This window comes from Tachypleus tridentatus, chromosome 5 (genome assembly GCF_004210375.1).
Source record: "Tachypleus tridentatus isolate NWPU-2018 chromosome 5, ASM421037v1, whole genome shotgun sequence".
NCBI lineage: Eukaryota > Metazoa > Arthropoda > Merostomata > Xiphosura > Limulidae > Tachypleus > Tachypleus tridentatus.
The window spans coordinates 4,148,650-4,168,183 of record NC_134829.1 but is presented as its reverse complement, the minus strand read 5'-3'; the positions used below and the strand labels follow the sequence as shown (position 1 = coordinate 4,168,183).

The 19,534-nt window shown below is 34.6% G+C and overlaps 1 protein-coding gene across 1 annotated transcript in view; it reads right to left on the bottom strand.

Annotated features, from left to right (window-relative positions):
• Positions 1-1,994: 1,994 nt before the first annotated feature.
• The window catches only part of LOC143250407 (metabotropic glutamate receptor 5-like), a 52,427-nt gene continuing 34,887 nt past the window's right edge, over positions 1,995-19,534 (bottom strand). Inside the window, exon 6 of the mRNA XM_076500862.1 lies at positions 1,995-6,329. Within this exon, the coding sequence (XP_076356977.1) occupies positions 5,105-6,329 (1,225 nt within the window). The 3' untranslated portion in view covers positions 1,995-5,104. The remainder of the gene's footprint in view (positions 6,330-19,534) is intronic.

The following is a 19,534-nucleotide window of genomic DNA, read 5'->3' as shown; positions in this document are numbered from 1 at the left end:
CAAAATATAACATCAAATTATTATAAATAGGTCTGAACCCTTATACCAGTTCGTAATAAACATTCAGTACTTGGCTGGTCCTTCTTGTACTGTAATAACCTCTGCAAAGAGACTTGGCACGCTGTTTATGAGGTTATTGATCTAATACACCGTGATTTATTCCCAACTTATTACTAGAAAGCGCTACAACTCACTTACTCACAGTAGTTGGTTTAGTGTCGTAGTTAGTCATTTTTCAACTCAATTCTGCCTAACAGTTGTCAATGGTATTACAATCTGAAGACTTTGCTGGCCATGACAATCTTGTAATGTTAAACTGTTCGAGATAATCCTGTATAATACGTGCACTTTAGACAGTAGTATTGTCATCCTGGAACATAAACTTATTGCCAAACCTAACCCCAGTAGAAATATCCTCTTTCTTTGATACCCGTAGGAACTGTTATTGACGCTTTCCTGGATCATATGAAACGCAGTTTTTCCGCCATGAGGAAAAGTTGCCCAATCAAGTACTGCACCACCTTCCGTGTGTTCCCTGTGGGAAAGAAATCTTCCCTTATCTGTTCTCCAGGCAAACAATGAACATAAATCCTACCATCAGCTTTAACAAGCCGACAACAGGACTGATATGAAAAGATTACATGTCGCCAGTGTCCTAACTGTAAGTTGAAATGGTGTCTTGTCCAAGTAACACATGATGACAGTGAATTTTGGTTAATATCGTTATGCAGATAGCCATTGTTGAAAAATAACCTTGTTTAGTCAGTCTTATATTCACTGTTCTTCTGGATACCCTGGAACGAACATGTTCATGTCATTCCTATGTTAAGGTATTATAAGAATTTTTTTAACCTTGATATTAACCTAGTCAAAACACGGTAATTTTGGGCAGTAGCTTACCAGCGTCTACCAGTTGACTTTCATGGAACAACATTTTCTGTAATCCTGTGGCATTTCAGAATTCGGTATACAATATTTTTCTGGCAATGTCTGTTTGCTTCATTATCTGAACAAAGCATTGATTTATTTCTATAAACGGCCCGGAATGGCCAGATGGTTAAGGCACTCGACTCGTAATCCGAGGATCGCGGGTTCGAATCCCCTTCACAACAAACATGCTTGTTCTTTCAGCCATGAGAGCGTTATAATGTGACGGTCAATCCCACTATTCATTGGTAAAAGAGTAGCCCAAGATTTGGCGGTGGGTGGTGATGACTAGCTGCCTTTCCTTTAATCTTGCATTGCTAAATTAGGGACAGCTAGCGCAGATAGCCCTCGAGTAGCTTTGCGCGAAATTAAAAGCAAACCATTTCAATCAACGTTATGCCAAAACATACCCTTTTACTTGGTATAGAGTGTACGTGTATTTTGCTAAAACAATTTATACAGACCATAATAACAACTAGTAACATGTTTGTCCCATTATACGCTACGTTCTCTGATACTCCTAGGACAATATCTACTCCATACATAAAGACAATGGCATTAGTATAGAACAGTAAGGGAACATTTTGTTCAAGACGGTAACATAATACACACATAGATATATATGTACATATAATACGTATATTTAACATATATATATGTAATAGGTATACATATAACATAAATATCGGTATAAGTGTAGCCTTCTACCTTTTTTTATATTTGTGCATACGTGTGACTTTGTCGTCTTTCTGTAGTCGTGAAAATGATACACACAAATACATGATTCATGTCATTCCTGTTCAACATCAAATTCATTCATTAGATAGATTTGTTCACGTAATTTTCATATGTGTTTAAAAACACAATAAATCAAATCTGCGAAACGTCCACTAACCTACAGTAGGTTTTGGTTTCGATAACGTTATACATGAGGTAGCGGACTGATATTTCATCGTAAGAAATTGTGTTCCAATAGATTCAACATTTTATTTTGTATTCATACTCTGAGTAAGCTCATGTTGGAAGACATTTAATACGAGAAAAGAAATAAACCAGAAACCAGTAGATTAGCAGTGCAAAGTGTTTTATTTCACAGACACTTAGTTAACTACTGTGACATAACACTTCTGAATTAAGAACTAAATGGCCTGGCCATACGTGCGAAACATTCCAAACTATTAGATATATACATATATAAATTATAACATGTGTGTCGTATATACTACGGTATCAATATCTTTAATATCCTTTAGTATACGTGTATATATATATATATATATATATAAACTTTTGGTCTTGTTGGCAACTAGTATCTGAAGGATATTTAGTTGTTCATTCACATTACTACAACTGGGTGATAACCAACACGTTAATAGGCATAGCTGCTTATAGGGCTGATATATATTAGATACAAACACCAGATGAACTTCATAACAAAATATCGAGTGCGAAAACATCTCACATAAATCACACGTCGTTTACATGAAGACATTAGTGCAATTAGTGAAATGATTACCGTTTATACACGCAGTGTTGCTATGAAAGACTGAGTGAGGACCCAGCGGCCATATTGTCGGCACGCTGATGTTTGTAATACAATACCCTTCACTGTGAAACTATGTTTCGCTGCAAATACCAGTTAAAATGACAAATGAAGATAATACATATATTTGAATAACTTTAACAAAGCGAAACGTTTGAATACAAACGAAACAATATGAAACTAAACACGATTTTTTTCTCGATGACGTATATAAATATTACTTCATGGAGAGGTAAGAACAAACGTTTATTTTCAATAAAACATCGGAAGTTTTAAAAGAAATATTAAATAGACAAAAGACGGTGTGGCTGTATTTTCAATATATACATGAATATGTCCATACAAGTTTTTCCTTTATATAAATTGGAAGAACATAAACATTGAATATGGTGTGCTATAAAAAGTGTCAGTTATTTCTTGGAGATAAACTTCACTTTTAACGAGACTTTGCGTTTCTACCAACACTTATATATACAATCTAATGTGCAATATTCAACTTCTCAGGTGTACAGACTCCGCTTTCCTTAGTAAAACATAACACGATTCTGAACGTTAGAAATATTATAAAAATCTCTACAATAAATCTTTACTATCACATAAACTGATCAGTTTCAGCTTACTGGTTCTGTGTTTGTTCACTGAGCTTACTTTAACACGTTGTCCTAGTTTTCATGTAGTGATCCGCATTCTGGCCTAGTTTCTCTCGTTCACAGGTTTATCACATTTTAATATTCTGGGCTAGTTTCACATTTCTGTACTGTGATCACATTTTAACATTTTGGCCTAGTTTCACACTTTCAACACTATGATCACGTTTTAACATTCTGTCCTAGTTTCACACTTTCGACACAATGATCACATTTTAACATTCTGTCCTAGTTTCACACTTTCGACACAATGATCACATTTTAACATTCTGTCCTAGTTTCACACTTTCGACACGATCACATTTTAACATTTTGTCCTAGTTTTACACTTTCGACACGATGATCACATTTTAACATTCTGGCCTAGTTTCACACTTTTGACACGATGGTCACATTTTCAAATTTGGCCTAGTTTCACACTTTCGACAGATTGATTGTATTTTAATATTCTGGCCTAGTTTCACATTTCTGTATTATGATCACATTTTAACATTCTGGCCTCATTTCAAACTTTTGGCTGGTTAGCTACATCTTAATATACTGGTCAAGTATCAACATACTGACCTAAGTTCACATTTTTGAAATGTTGGCCACTTTTTAACGCACTTAGTTTAGTACTAGCGTACTGACCTAATCTCTTAGTTTAGTACTAGCATGCTGACCTAATCTCTTAGTTTAGTACTAGCATGCTGACCTAATCTCTTAGTTTAGTACTAGCATACTGACCTAATCTCTTAGTTTGGTACTAGCATTTTGACCTAATCTTACACTTTCGACAGGTTTACCACGTTTCAAGATAATGGCCTATTATCAGCGTATTGGTCCAGTATCAACATGTTGCTGGCCTAGTTGTGGCATGTTGATGTCGTTTTAAGATGGTTTTAGGGGGATAAAAACATAGTTAAGCAGTCAATATAAATGATTATATGTAACCCTAATCTGAACAATTTTCTACGTTTATAGCTTATAGACTGCATTCATATCAATGTCTGATGACTTTACAAAACAAAGGTTAAAAATTCACACAGTTAAAGTCCTTTAACAGCTTAACGTGGACCACCAATCACAAGTGCATCGTTAGTGTCACATCCAAACTAGGACTTCAAAAACCATTCTGTGGGAAGACAAATGGTAGAACCTCTTCTAGAAAGGTTCTCTTGATCTAAAACATTAATAATTAACCAGGACGTGTCTTAATGTTCTAGATTGTTTTAAAATGCATGTAAGTATATATATATAACCAATGCATCATTAATGTAAGTGCAACCACTTAATCTTTATGTCAAAATAAATAAATATATTCTTTTAGTAAAAGTGGAACTAGTCTATAAATAACTGTAATAAACTCCTCGAACACAAAAGGTAAATCATTTTAATTGTCACACCTTAGATGGGACTTAAGTCTTCAAGTTAATAGTTTTTAGAAATTCTGACGTCAGCAACATGGAAGAACTCGTTTCTTCAAGTTCTTTTTGAACCTTGACCCTTAAAATTCGCCATATTGTTTGTGTGGACTAGCAGCAGTTTAGATGAAGTTCGAAGTAAAATATTTCTTCAGGTAAAAAATAAATCAACCGTACATGGAAACAGTAGATCTAAAGAAACGAACTTACTTAATGCAAAACTTACACTCGCATTATAACTTAAATTCTGCCCAAAATAATTACATTCCAGAGTAAAATCTGCATATAGAGTATCTGGTAAGGATAAGGACATCGAGGTAACGTACTATTCATAGCATGGATGTTAGGTTGTGTTATTTATTTTAAAGTCAAACCTCATCGACAGATTACGATTAAATTCCTTGATCGACGTAAAAATCATTCGAAAAACTTTGAAATATACATTTTAAATTTGTTTCGAATATTTTTATCGTTAGAGTCAGCGCTTCTTAGAAATATATATTTTTGCTGTTTTAAAAATTTTGATAAGACATTTAGGAATGACTTTTCTTTGTAGGAATAAGCCATCATTCTGTAACGTGTGATTAGGATGGTTCAAGTTTTGTTTCTTTCTTCAGAGATCGTAGTCTTATACTATGTGGTAAGTCTTCTCTGGCTCGACTTGAAGCAGTATTAGGATTGTCCGGGAACGAAACGACAACGTTTCTTTCCAATGGAGACGCCCTAGCTTCTTGTAAGGCGTTTGTGGTGGTCCCTTTCAGAGAGTTCTCGGGAGCGTTTAGGGAGCTCCCAAGACTTATAATAATATTTTTATAAATTCCACTGTCCTCGCTGCCACTACTGGCGCTTTCCTCAACGATGGACGAAGCGCCTCCTTCTACAAGACTCTCTTCGCTCTTCTTCGAGTAGTTGGAGTGGAGGGTCTCCACATCTGGTGACAGGCGCTCCACCTTGCGGTTTATGATAAAGAGCTGCGGTTGTCTTACTGGGTTTCCCTTTAAGGAAACCCTTTGGTAGTCTATATTTCTCGTTGATATGACATCCAGTGCCTTGTTATCTTCGCGGGAATTTTCGTTGTCGTCCACTAGGTGGTTGTCCATAGAAGGTGGTTTGTATTCATCTCGAATGTGGTCGCCATTATTCTTTCTGAAACGATACGGCTTTTCATCTTGTACGTGTCTATGATTAGCTGTAGTGTAGCAACCAAAAGATACGTCTTCATTGTAAGAGAAGCCCGGGGGTGGTGGATAATAATACGATAAGTTTGATGCACTAAAAACGGTTCCATTTCCTCTGAGTCCGTGGTACGAAGATCGAAATTCATTGCTTGATCTTATGTCTATTCCGTCCTCTTCTGGTGTTAAAGTAGATAGCAAAGTCTCTGATCGCACGACCCGTCGTCGTCTGAGATAAATCCACGAATCCAGAAGATCTTCGCTTGTTTGACAAGCTGCATCACCTACTCGTCTTCGAATCTCACTTTTCACCTCTTCAGTTTTACTGTAAGTTTGATTCAACGTCGATACAATTTTTTTTTTCTCCTGACATCCAGGGCTTTCGTCTCCGCTCGAAGTGCTGCGTTGCGCGGGTAGTTTCGGTTGTTCTGACGAGAGACCGGAATCAGTGTGACGTAGGTTCGTCTTCCGATCGAGAGCTTCAGCCGCCCGGATAGCACGAATGTGTTCCGCAATCGTGGCGGCATTTCTTTCCTGCTTGTTTAGACGGAAACGTTCGAACAGGTTCAAACTGGATCGTTGTGGGTTGGAAGCATAATCTCGCTGTTTCACGTGAATGTCTGTTGCGTGATTCCTGAAATAGGAGAAACATTAATTTTAGCTGAGAAAGGAGTTTATTGAGACATATCAAAATGATCTGAGAACATGAGTTCAGTGAGAACTTTAACAGTACTCATGTCAGGACATGATTTTTATTGAGAACTATAATAGTACTCATATGAAAACATGATTTGACTGAGAATTATAGCAGTACTCATGTGAAAACATGATTTTACTGAGAACCATAACGGTACTCATGTGAAGACATGATTTTACTGAGAACCATAACGGTACTCATGTGAGGACATGATTTGACTGAGAACCATAACGGTACTCATGTGAGGACATGATTTTACTGAGAACCATAACGGTACTCATGTGAGGACATGATTTCATCGATCAATAAATTAATAATCTTTCTCAATGTTCCAACAATAATATTGTAAGCTTGATAACATGTTCATGTTGTGTTTGTTTTAACTCTTGTATAGCGTGCCATATATTAACTAACCCCAGTTTAAAAACATAAAATAATGCTTTTGTAAATCGATTAACTTAACCTTAAAAATGTATTTTGATGTCCTTTAACTATACCCAGTTGAAGAGCGTATACACAGGATACATTCGTTAAACTACCCCAGCTAAACTACATATAAAAAGTAATATATTCATTAACCTAAGCATGTTAAAAAACACGTTCACACATCCACCAACTCAGTCCACTTAAAGAAAATACCAAAATTATAATATCTTAGACATAAGCAGGTTAGCTACAGATAAAAAAATATCACATTTGTTTATGTTATTTTATATTTTTATTGACATAAGTCTTTGGTTCGAAATATTTAACTAGAATATGGAGTGGGGTCATTACGAACAGCAAGGTCAGTATGATTCTGGTGTCAACTCATCCGAAAAATTAGTTTCATAGCACGGTTGTGTCTGGAGTCACTTGACTAGATGCGTTTCATAGCACGGTTGTGTCTGGACTCACTTGACTAGATGCGTTTCATAGCACGGTTGTGTCTGGACTCACTTGACTAGATGCGTTTCATAGCACGGTTGTGTCTGGAGTCACTTGACTAGATGCGTTTCATAGCACGGTTGGGTCTGGAGTCACTTGACTAGATGCGTTTCATAGCACGGTTGTGTCTGGACTCACTTGACTAGATGCGTTTCATAGCACGGTTGTGTCTGGACTCACTTGACTAGATGCGTTTCATAGCACGGTTGTGTCTGGAGTCACTTGACTAGATGCGTTTCATAGCACGGTTGTGTCTGGACTCACTTGACTAGATGCGTTTCATAGCACGGTTGTGTCTGGACTCACTTGACTAGATGCGTTTCATAGCACGGTTGTGTCTGGACTCACTTGACTAGATGCGTTTCATAGCACGGTTGTGTCTGGAGTCACTTGACTAGATGCGAATGAAGTCCAATGGCTACAGCTACTCCATTGGTGTCCAGTTCAGTATGTCAGGAATGAATAGCAAATGATGACGAGTTTTCTGGTGTTAATGTTACCATTTCTGAGTCTGACATCTGCATCACTTCTCGTAACTTCCACAAGGTCCTTCACCACCAGTTGTCTACACATTTTATATGAAAAATAAATGTTCCAGATGTTGTTTGTCCAATGGCCGATAACCCATTCACTCTGTTCCTTGATGTTAGTCCTCTCGGTGGGTCTTTGGAACACGGGAATGATGTGTGTAGTCTGTTTCTAAACAACTGTTCGTTGAATCGGACAAACAACATGAATCCACTGAGATGACGGTCGACTATAGTTTTGCCAATGACTGCATACCTTGTCCACGTGTAGGAACAACTACTTTATTGCTTTAGAAACTATTACACACTCTATTCGTGACCCTTTAAACACAGTTTTAGACAATTTACAGCAGTTCGCTGTCTTACACTGTTTGCCTTTCTGAGTTATGCAAACGGATGGCTTCTTTGAGGACAGCCATGATCTTTGTGAAAATATCAAACAGTTGAATCCACTTCAAAGTGAAAACTATAAGAAACTGTGTGTATCTATCTATATATAGACGATAAGATTACACAATGTATATATATATATATATACGTGGTATGATAACATAATACATGTATTTATACATATATACATGAAATGAGAACACAATATATATATATACACATGGTATGATAACACAGTATATGTATATATACATGATATGATAATATAATATATATATATACACATGATATGATAATACAATATGTATATAAATATATGATATGATAAAACAATACACAGTCATGTGAAAAAGTTAGGACACCCTATGAAAGCCTGTGTATACTTGTAACATTTTTGGATATATGGATATCTAATCTCAATTTTAACAATACTGAGACATTATAGGAATATAACTAAACAATTAAAACTGAAGAAAAGACTTTTCAAGATCTTCTGTAAATGTAATTATACAAAAATGCATATTCTGAGGAAAAAGTTAGGACACCCTACCACTTAATAGCTAGTGTTAACCCCTTTGGCTGAAATAACTACAGTGAGACGCTTCTTGTAGCCATCTACCAGTCTCTGACATCGGTCTGAAGAAAGTTTGCCCCACTCCTCAATGTAGAATTCTGTCAGCTGTGAGATGTTTGAGGGGTTTCTTGCATGTACAGCCCGTTTCAAGTCACCCTACAGCATCTCAATGGGATTAAGATCTGGACTTTCACTCGGGCATTCCAGGACTCTCCATTTCTTAGTTTTCAGCAAATCCTTGGTGGATGTACCGCTTTGTTTTGGGTCATTGTCGTGTTGCAGGGTCCAGTTCCGCTTCAGCTTTAATTTTCGTACAGATGGTCTCACATGATCCTCAAGCACCCTCTGATACACAGTAGAATTCATAGTGGATTCTATGATTGTGAGCTGTCCAGGTCCTGCTGCAGCAAGGCAGCCACAAACCATGACACTTCCACCTCCATGCGTCACAGTTGGTATGAGGTTCTTTTCCTGGAGTGCTGTATTTGTTTTACGCCAAACATGCTCTCTATTCTGGTGTCCAAATAATTCAATTTTGGACTTATTTGTCCAAAGAACATTATTCCAGAAGTCCTGGTCTTTGTCTACATTCTCTTGGCAAACTTCAGTCTGGCCTTGATGTTTCTCTTAGAGAACAAAGGTTTCCTCCTTGCACACCTCCCATGCAAGCTAAACTTGTGCAGTCTCTTTCTGATTGTAGAGGCATGCACTTTCACATCAACAGTAGCTAGAGCCTGCTGTAGGTCCCGTGATGACACGTTAGGATGTTTGGAGACCTCTTTTAGCATCTTGCGGTCTGCTCTCGGGCTGAACTTGCTTGGACGACCAGACCTAGGCAAGTTGGCAGTTTTTTTGAAAGCCCTCCGCTTGCTGACTATTTTCCGGAGAGTGGAATGGCTGATTTCAAAATCTTTTGGGATTTTTTTAAATCCCTTACCAGACTCATAAGCTGCTACAACTTTCTTTCTAAAGGCCTCAGACAGCTTTTTGCTCTCACCATGGTGCTCACTCTCACTTCAACAGTCAGGAGCACACCAAACTAAATGTCTGAGGTTTAAATAGGGCAAGCTTCATTCACAATGCTGAGTAACGATCTTCTAATCATGTGCACCTGGCCACTTAAATGATAACAAATTATGTGTGTTCGTCTCTGGTTCTCTTTTGTCAATCGTGCATATTCTCAGGTATACAACTCTAAAATTCTAGACCCGACCCGAACACGATATATATATAGCCTATCACTTTTAAACGAAACAACAGTTAATACCACCATATGCAATATATATATAAAGTTAACACTAACAGTATACAGGATAGTTAATACTGTCATAAACAATAAAGGTGCAGTTACGACAGAAAGTGTTTGTATCCCCTTGGTCGTGAGTAGTTTTCCCTCATAACTTAACAAGTATCATGATTAGGATAATGAAAGTATGGTATATTATACATATCATATCAACACACGTCTTCATAATTTTTTTTATAAATTGAAAGATAAATAAACTGTTTATAAACAAATAACCAAACATAGGAGGGGCAGAAAGTGTTCGTACGTTTACTTTAATGGTTAATTGTGTAGCCTTTCAGGTGAATTACTTGGCACAATCTCTTTTCATAGTCCTCCATGATCGTTTGACAGTACTCGACTGGTGTTTTCTTTCATTCTTCTTTACAGAATGCCTCCGACTCTTGCAAGTTTTTCGGATGACGTTGATGAACCCTGGTCTTCAACTCATGCCAAACGTTTTCAATTGGGTTGAGATCGGGTGACTGCGATGACCACTCCAGAACGCTTATATGGTTCCTCTGCAACCAGTATTGCACATACTTCGATGTGTGCTTAGGGTCATTGTCGTGCTGGAAGATCCAACGACGCCCAAGCCACAAGTTCCGAGCATCATTCTTGATATAAGTGCCTAATATACCAACGTACTCTTCTTTTTTCATGATTCCGTTGACGCGGTGAAGGCTGCCTACACCAGAAGAGCTGAAGGAACCCCATAGCATGATCGAACCACCTCCGTGTTTAACTGTAGGGACGGTGTTCTTTGGAAGATTTCGTTCCCCCTTCTTACGGAACATATAGTGAATATTATTGTGGCCGAAAACTCGATTTATTCTCGTCTGACCAAAGAATACTCTTTCAATAAGTAAAGGGTTTAGCTACATGCTTTATTGCATACAACAATCGTGCTTCTAAATTAACAAGCTTTTAATATGGAGTTCTACAAGGACGGCATGCTTTGAACTCAGAAGAGCGTAACATATTCGTAACTGTAGAGGTGCTTACTTCAACCCTAGTTTCCCTTACCAGTTTCTGTATGTCACTAAGTGTTAAACGAGGGTTCCTACTAACTTCTCTGAGAATCTTCCTCTTGGTTCTCTTTGGAATTTTGGTGGGGTGTCCGGAAAGAGGGATGTTAGCAGTTGATCCTGTAAGCTTAAACTTGGCAATTATGCTTTAAACAGTAGATTTCGGCACATTAAGTTGTGTAGCAATACCGGAAACAGACACACGAAACTTGTATTTTATAATAATTCGTTTTTTTTTCAAATCACTGGACAGTTGTTTCCTGTTCGCCACGATGACCAAGCAGATAATGACGGAGACGGCGCTAAATTGCTGGGAGTACGTTTTTTGCTGGCTAAATTCCAATAATTATGAACCCAGTGTCTTGTTCTGGAATGGTATAATGTACTTTATTTATCAAACTAAAATTTTTTACGGGAATATCAGTTTTTATACACGTTCTGAACTGTACGAACACTTTCTGCTCCTCCTATTTTTGGTTATTTGTTTATAAACAGTTTATTTGTCGTTTAATTTACATCAAAATGTATGTAGATATGCGTTAGAATAATATTCATAGTATATTATACGTCTATTAGCCTAATCGTGATATTCGGAACGCAATTGTACGAACACTTTCTGTCGTAACTGTGCAAAGTAGATACTAACACTATACAGGATAGATAATACTACCATATACAATATGTGTACAATGCTAATACTAACAGTATACAGCATAGTTAATACTATACTATACAATATATACATAATATTAATACTAACACTATACATAGTAGTTAATACTACACTATGCAATATATATATAATATTAATACTAACACTATACAGCATAGTTAATACTATACTATACAATATATATATAATATTAATACTAACACTATACAGCATAGTTAATACTACACTAAACAGTATGTATATAATATTAATACTAATACTATACAACGTATACATAATATTAATACTAACACTATGCAAGACAGTTAATACCACTATCTACAATGTACATATAAAGTTGATACTAACAGTTTACAGGATTGTTAATACCACTATATACAATATATATATAATGTTGATACGAGCACTATACAGGATAGTTAATACTACTATGTACAATGTACGTATAATGTTGATACCAGCACTATACAGAATAGTTAATACTACCATACATAACATGTGTATGATGTTGATACTAGCGCCATACAGGATAGTTAATACTACCATACATAACATATGTATAATGTTGATACGAACATCATACAGCATAGTTAATACTACCATACATAACATGTGTATAATGTTGATACGAGCACTATACAGGATAGTTAATACTACCATATATAACATATGTATAATGTTGATACGAGCACTACACAGGATAGTTAATACTACCATACATAACATGTGTATAATGTTGATACGAGCACTACACAGGATAGTTAATACTACCATACATAACATGTGTATAATGTTGATACGAGCACTATACAGGATAGTTAATACTACCATACATAACATGTGTATAATGTTGATACGAGCACTATACAGGATAGTTAATACTACCATATATAACATATGTATAATGTTGATACGAGCACTATACATGATAGTTAATAGTATTATATATAACATATGTATAATGTTGATACGAGCACTATACAGGATAGTTAATACTACCATACATAACATGTGTATAATGTTGATACGAGCACTATACAGGATAGTTAATACTACCATATATAACATATGTATAATGTTGATACGAGCACTATACAGGATAGTTAATAGTATTATACATAACATGTGTATAATGTTGATACGAGCACTATACAGGATAGTTAATAGTATTATATATAACATATGTATAATGTTGATACGAGCACTATACAGGATAGTTAATAGTATTATATATAACATATGTATAATGTTGATACGAGCACTATACAGGATAGCTAATAGTATTATATATAGCATATGTACAATGTTGATACGAGCACTATACAGGATAGTTAATAGTATTATATATAACATATGTATAATGTTGATACGAGCACTATACATGATAGCTAATAGTATTATATATAGCATATGTATAATGTTGATACGAGCACTATACAGGATAGTTAATACAACCATATATAGCATATGTATAATGTTGATACGAGCACTATACAGGATAGTTAATACTACCATATATAACATATGTATAATGTTGATACGAGCACTATACAGGATAGTTAATAGTATTATATATAACATATGTATAATGTTGATACGAGCACTATACAGGATAGTTAATACTACCATACATAACATGTGTATAATGTTGATACGAGCACTATACATGATAGCTAATAGTATTATATATAGCATATGTATAATGTTGATACGAGCACTATACAGGATAGTTAATACTACCATATATAACATATGTATAATGTTGATACGAGCACTATACAGGATAGTTAATACTACCATACATAACATGTGTATAATGTTGATACGAGCACTATACAGGATAGTTAATACTACCATATATAACATATGTATAATGTTGATACGAGCACTATACAGGATAGTTAATACTACCATACATAACATGTGTATAATGTTGATACGAGCACTATACAGGATAGTTAATACTACAATATATAACATATGTATAATGTTGATACGAGCACTATACAGGATAGTTAATAGTATTATATATAACATATGTATAATGTTGATACGAGCACTATACAGGATAGTTAATACTACCATACATAACATATGTATAATGTTGATACGAGCACTATACAGGATAGTTAATAGTATTATATATAACATATGTATAATGTTGATACGAGCACTATACAGGATAGTTAATAGTATTATATATAACATATGTATAATGTTGATACGAGCACTATACAGGATAGCTAATAGTATTATATATAGCATATGTACAATGTTGATACGAGCACTATACAGGATAGTTAATAGTATTATATATAACATATGTATAATGTTGATACGAGCACTATACATGATAGCTAATAGTATTATATATAGCATATGTATAATGTTGATACGAGCACTATACAGTATAGTTAATACTACCATATATAACATATGTATAATGTTGATACCAGCACTATACAGGATAGTTAATACTACCATACATAACATGTGTATAATGTTGATACGAGCACTATACATGATAGCTAATAGTATTATATATAGCATATGTATAATGTTGATACGAGCACTATACAGGATAGTTAATACAACCATATATAGCATATGTATAATGTTGATACGAGCACTATACAGGATAGTTAATACAACCATATATAGCATATGTATAATGTTGATACGAGCACTATACAGGATAGTTAATACTACCATATATAACATATGTATAATGTTGATACCAGCACTATACAGGATAGGTAATACTACCATACATAACATATGTATAATGTTGATAGGAACACTATACAGGATAGTTAATACTACCATACATAACATATGTATAATGTTGATACGAGCACTATACAGGATAGTTAATATTATTATATATAATATTTGTATAATGTTGATACTTAACACTATACAGAATAGCTAATAGTATTATATATAATATATGTATAATGTTGATACGAGCACTATACAGGATAGCTAATAGTATTATATATAATATTTGTATAATGTTGATACGAGCACTATACAGGATAGCTAATAGTATTATATATAATATATGTATAATGTTGATACGAGCACTATACAGGATAGTTAATATTATTTTATATAATATATGTATAATGTTGATACGAGCACTATACAGGATAGCTAATAGTATTATATATAATATATGTATAGTGGTATATTAAGAAGAGATAGGACAGTTAATACTGCCATATATTATATATGTATAATGTTACTTGTCCGGTTTAATATATTTCTGTTAAACTTCTAAGTATTACCCGTTATATCTTCCATGTATATTCTACTCCTGCATATATTCTAAGTTTTCTTTGATTGTTTTGAATTGTATTCACATGATAAGACAAATAAACCTAAAGTGTTTGGTTATAAAAATGTAAAACCCTTTGTTGTTGTTTTTCCTTGAATTATCTTGTGTTTTGTGGATTTCAAGCACATAAAATATAGTATTTTTCATGGTATGAAACAATATTGTTATGTTTCTCCTAGTGCGCTGATAATTACATATTTAATTATTGTATGTTTTGTTTGAAACTAAAAGATTCACCCTATGAGGACTAAGAGACCAAGAATTATTCAAAATTATAATTAGGTTTTATGTATGGAGAAAATGTTCGATCTAAGTAATTGTTAGAGAAAATGTTACTTTAAATCCAACTTATAAGTTTGTTGTGAAATTAGTTACCCTGAGTCTAAGCTGGAAACGTGGTTATGTCCAACTAAATGTAATTTGGTGACATTATATTATTAGGTCTAAAACACGTAAAATTGAAATTTCATGATTTTGAGATGAATGTTCTGCTTCTCACAACTTTCATTTTATGTTCTTTCTTTTATTTATCCATCACACCAAACATGTTCGCCCTTCAACTCGTGGGGGCGTTATAATGTGACGGTTAATCCCACTATTCATTGGTAAAAGAGCAGCCCAAGAGTTGGCGGTGGGTGGTAATGATTAGCTGGCTCCCCTCTGGTCTTACACTGCTAAATTATGGACGGCTAGTGCAGATAAGCCTCGTGTTGCTTTGCGCAAAATTCAAAACAAACCAAACCAAACCTTTCCTTTATTCCACTGTATAAAGACAGCCAATGTGAAAGCTTTGATGTGTAATTGCCTCCTAGTGGCACAGCGGTATGTCTGCGGACTTACACATCTAGAAATCGGGTGTCGATACCCGTGGTAGCAGAACACAGATAGCTCATAGTATAACTTCGTACTGAACTTCAAACAACCAATGGAAGTGTAGTAAGTGATATAAGAACGAATGTTTGAAAGTTGATTCTTGTGTTTAACCATACTACTCTGTCCTGATTTGAAGAACTCGTAGAAGGTATAAGGTAAATATTAAGAAATCAATACGTTTAGTGTGTGTGTTTTCTTATAGCAAAGCCACATCGAGCTATTTGCTGAGCCCACCGACGGGAATCTAACCCCTGATTTTAGCATTGTAAATCCGTAGTCTTACCGCTGTACTAGCGGGGAAATCAATACGTTAAATGTACAAAAATATAACGGCATGCACTATCTGTGCGGTTTATTTACTGTTTTACATTAATTATATTTAAAAACGATAATTACATTAAATCTATAATTAAATTAATGCGAACTCCGTTGAAACTTTCATTTTACTAATGAATTACTTGATTATAAACACTTTATTTTTACGTGCTAAAGATAATTATTAATTTCTACTACATTTTTACGTGTTATATCTAATTATATGTTTCTCTTAATAACATCATTGTTACGAGCTGAGAAACCATTAATCAGTAAACCCTTCTGAAACACCATGTGGTTAAAACGAGTCGAGTGCCTTAACCACCTGGCCAGGCCGTGCCTATGATGAACCGACGAAAATATTTTCATCCACAATTGAGAACAATATTTCACTAGTAAAGTTGATCAAATTGCTAAGAAATCATTTGTCCTGTTTCATATCACATCCGTCATTTGGTCCTATGTTTTCTTACTGAATTAAAATAATTAAACACTTCAGGATTCTATTTGTAAATTTTAAACTATATTAATTCACACATCAAGGACAACGGAAAGCCATGAAGATAATTTTCAGGTACGATCACAGACAGAATCACGAACAGAATAAGCAGACAGACGACGCCCGCCTCTGGAGCAAAAACGTAACAGTCCCAGAAAGGATACGAGACCAGAGAAATAGCTTATTGCTTTTCGAAAACAGTTACACAGAACAAATGACAGTTGGTCATTTTTGTATTCTGGAAGATTACGGAGGGCGTGTTATGATTGGTTGGCTTATCGCTGTATCTGATTGGCGGTGTATGTTTTGAATAAATGCCGAATTTGAGAAAAAAATGTCTTGATAATTAGTAACTGATCAAGAAAATATCTGTGAAACCTCACGAATTAATACTTAGTTAAATATCAACTAACAGTATGTGAAATATGACGTATTAATACTAAGTTAAAGATCAACTAACTGCATGTAAAATGTGACGTATTAATACTTAGTTAAAGATCAACTAATTGTATGTAAAATGTGACGTATTAATAGTTAGTTAAAGATCAACTAACTGATTGTAAAATATGACGTATTAATACTTACTTAAAAGTCAACTAACAGTATGTGAAACCTGACGAATTAATACTTAGTCAAAGATCAACTCACTGTATGTAAAATATGACGAATTAATACTTAGTCAAAGATCAACTCACTGTATGTAAAATGTGACGTATTAATACTTAGTTAAAGATCAACTAACTGTATGTGAAATATGACGTATTAATACTTAGTTAAAGATCAACTAACTGCATGTAAAATGTGACGTATTAATGTTTAAAGATCAACTAACTGCATGTAAAATGTGACGTATTAATACTTAGTTAAAGATCAACTAACTCTATGTGAAACGTAACGTATTAATACTTAGTTAAAGAACAAGTAATTGTATGTAAAATGTGATGTATTAATACATAGTTAAAGATGAACTAACAGAATGTGAAATATGACGTATTAATACTTAGAGATCAACTAACTATGTAAAATGTGACGTATTAATACTTAGTTAAAGAACAACTAATTGTATGTAAAATGTGACGTATTAATACTTAGTTAAAGAACAACTAATTGTATGTGAAATGTGACGTATTAATACTTATTTAAAGAACAACTAACTGTATGTAAAATGTGACGTATTAATACTTAGTTAAAGAACAACTAACTGTATGTAAAATGTGACGTATTAATACTTAGTTAAAGAACAACTAATGGTATGTAAAATGTGACGTATTAATACTTAGTTAAAGAACAACTAATTGTATGTGAAATGTCACGTATTAATACTTAGTTAAAGAACAACTGTATGTAAAATGTGACGTATTAATACTTAGTTAAAGAACAACTAACTGTATGTAAAATGTGACGTATTAATACTTAGTTAAAGAACAACTAATAGACGTTCCTCTAACGTCACATCATTATCCTTATGATAACATAAGAAACAGACGACTATGGACGTTCCTCTAACGTCACATCATTATCCTTATGATAACATAAACAGAAGACTATAGACGTTCCTCTAACGTCACATCAATATCCTTATGATAACATAAGAAACAGACGACTATAGACGTTCCTCTAACGTCACATCATTATTCTTATGATAACATAAACAGAAGACTATAGACGTTACTCTAACGTCACATCATTATCCTTATGAGATAATATAAGAAACAGACGACTACAGACGTTTCTCTGACGTCATATCATTATTCTTGTGATAATATAAGAAACAGACGACTACAGACGTTTTTCTGTCGTCACATCATTATCCTCATTATAATATAAGCACGTGATTTGTTTGCATTGAAAACATATTAATTTAATCTCGAAACTTTTCTTTGTGTGTTCGTTACGCAAGAATTGGACTATGTAAATCTCACAGTATCTACTTATACTGCTGTTGTTTTACGTCGACGTAATTAGATAGTAAGAACAGACACTCGCTCAGTTACTGTATCACTCCCACAGTGATAACTTTATCGATTCATAGTCAATGGTGGTGTTAAACGCTATGATATATTAACTGACGTTTCTACACTGTTTTCTGGTAATAATGCATGTCGTTTTTGAACATATTTGGTAATTATCCGGAACTAGGAAAGAATGTTCTAAAATACAAATTTATATTTCTTAAAAAGAGACAATGTTTTGAAACGTAAGATTAACAAACATGTTACTCCTTCCGGGCTTAAACGTGATCGGATGGTTGTTTAATGAAAAATCGTTTGGACAAAAGAAAACTGTTGTCTGGCCGTAGGGGTTTCAGAATAACACTTTATGTTTTTTTGTTTTGTTTTGTTTTAATTTCGCGCTAAGTTTCACGAGGACTATCTACGCCAACTGTCCCTAATTTAGTAGCATAAGACGAGAGAGAAGGCAGCTAGTCATCACCACCCACCGCCAATTCTTGAGCTACTCTTTTATCAACGAATAGTGGGATTGACCGTCGAATTATAACGCACCCACGGCTGAAAGTGCGAGCATGTTTGGTGTTATGAATATTCGAACACGCGACCCTCGGATTACGAGTCGAGTATCTTAACCGCTTGGCCATGCCGGGCCTAGCACGTCGTGAAAAGTCTTGTTTGTTTCTAGCCCTCAGCAGCTCAGCACACAGCCAATACTTCTCAGTGACTTGGCGGTGTGAAAGAAGGTTTAAAACTATAAAA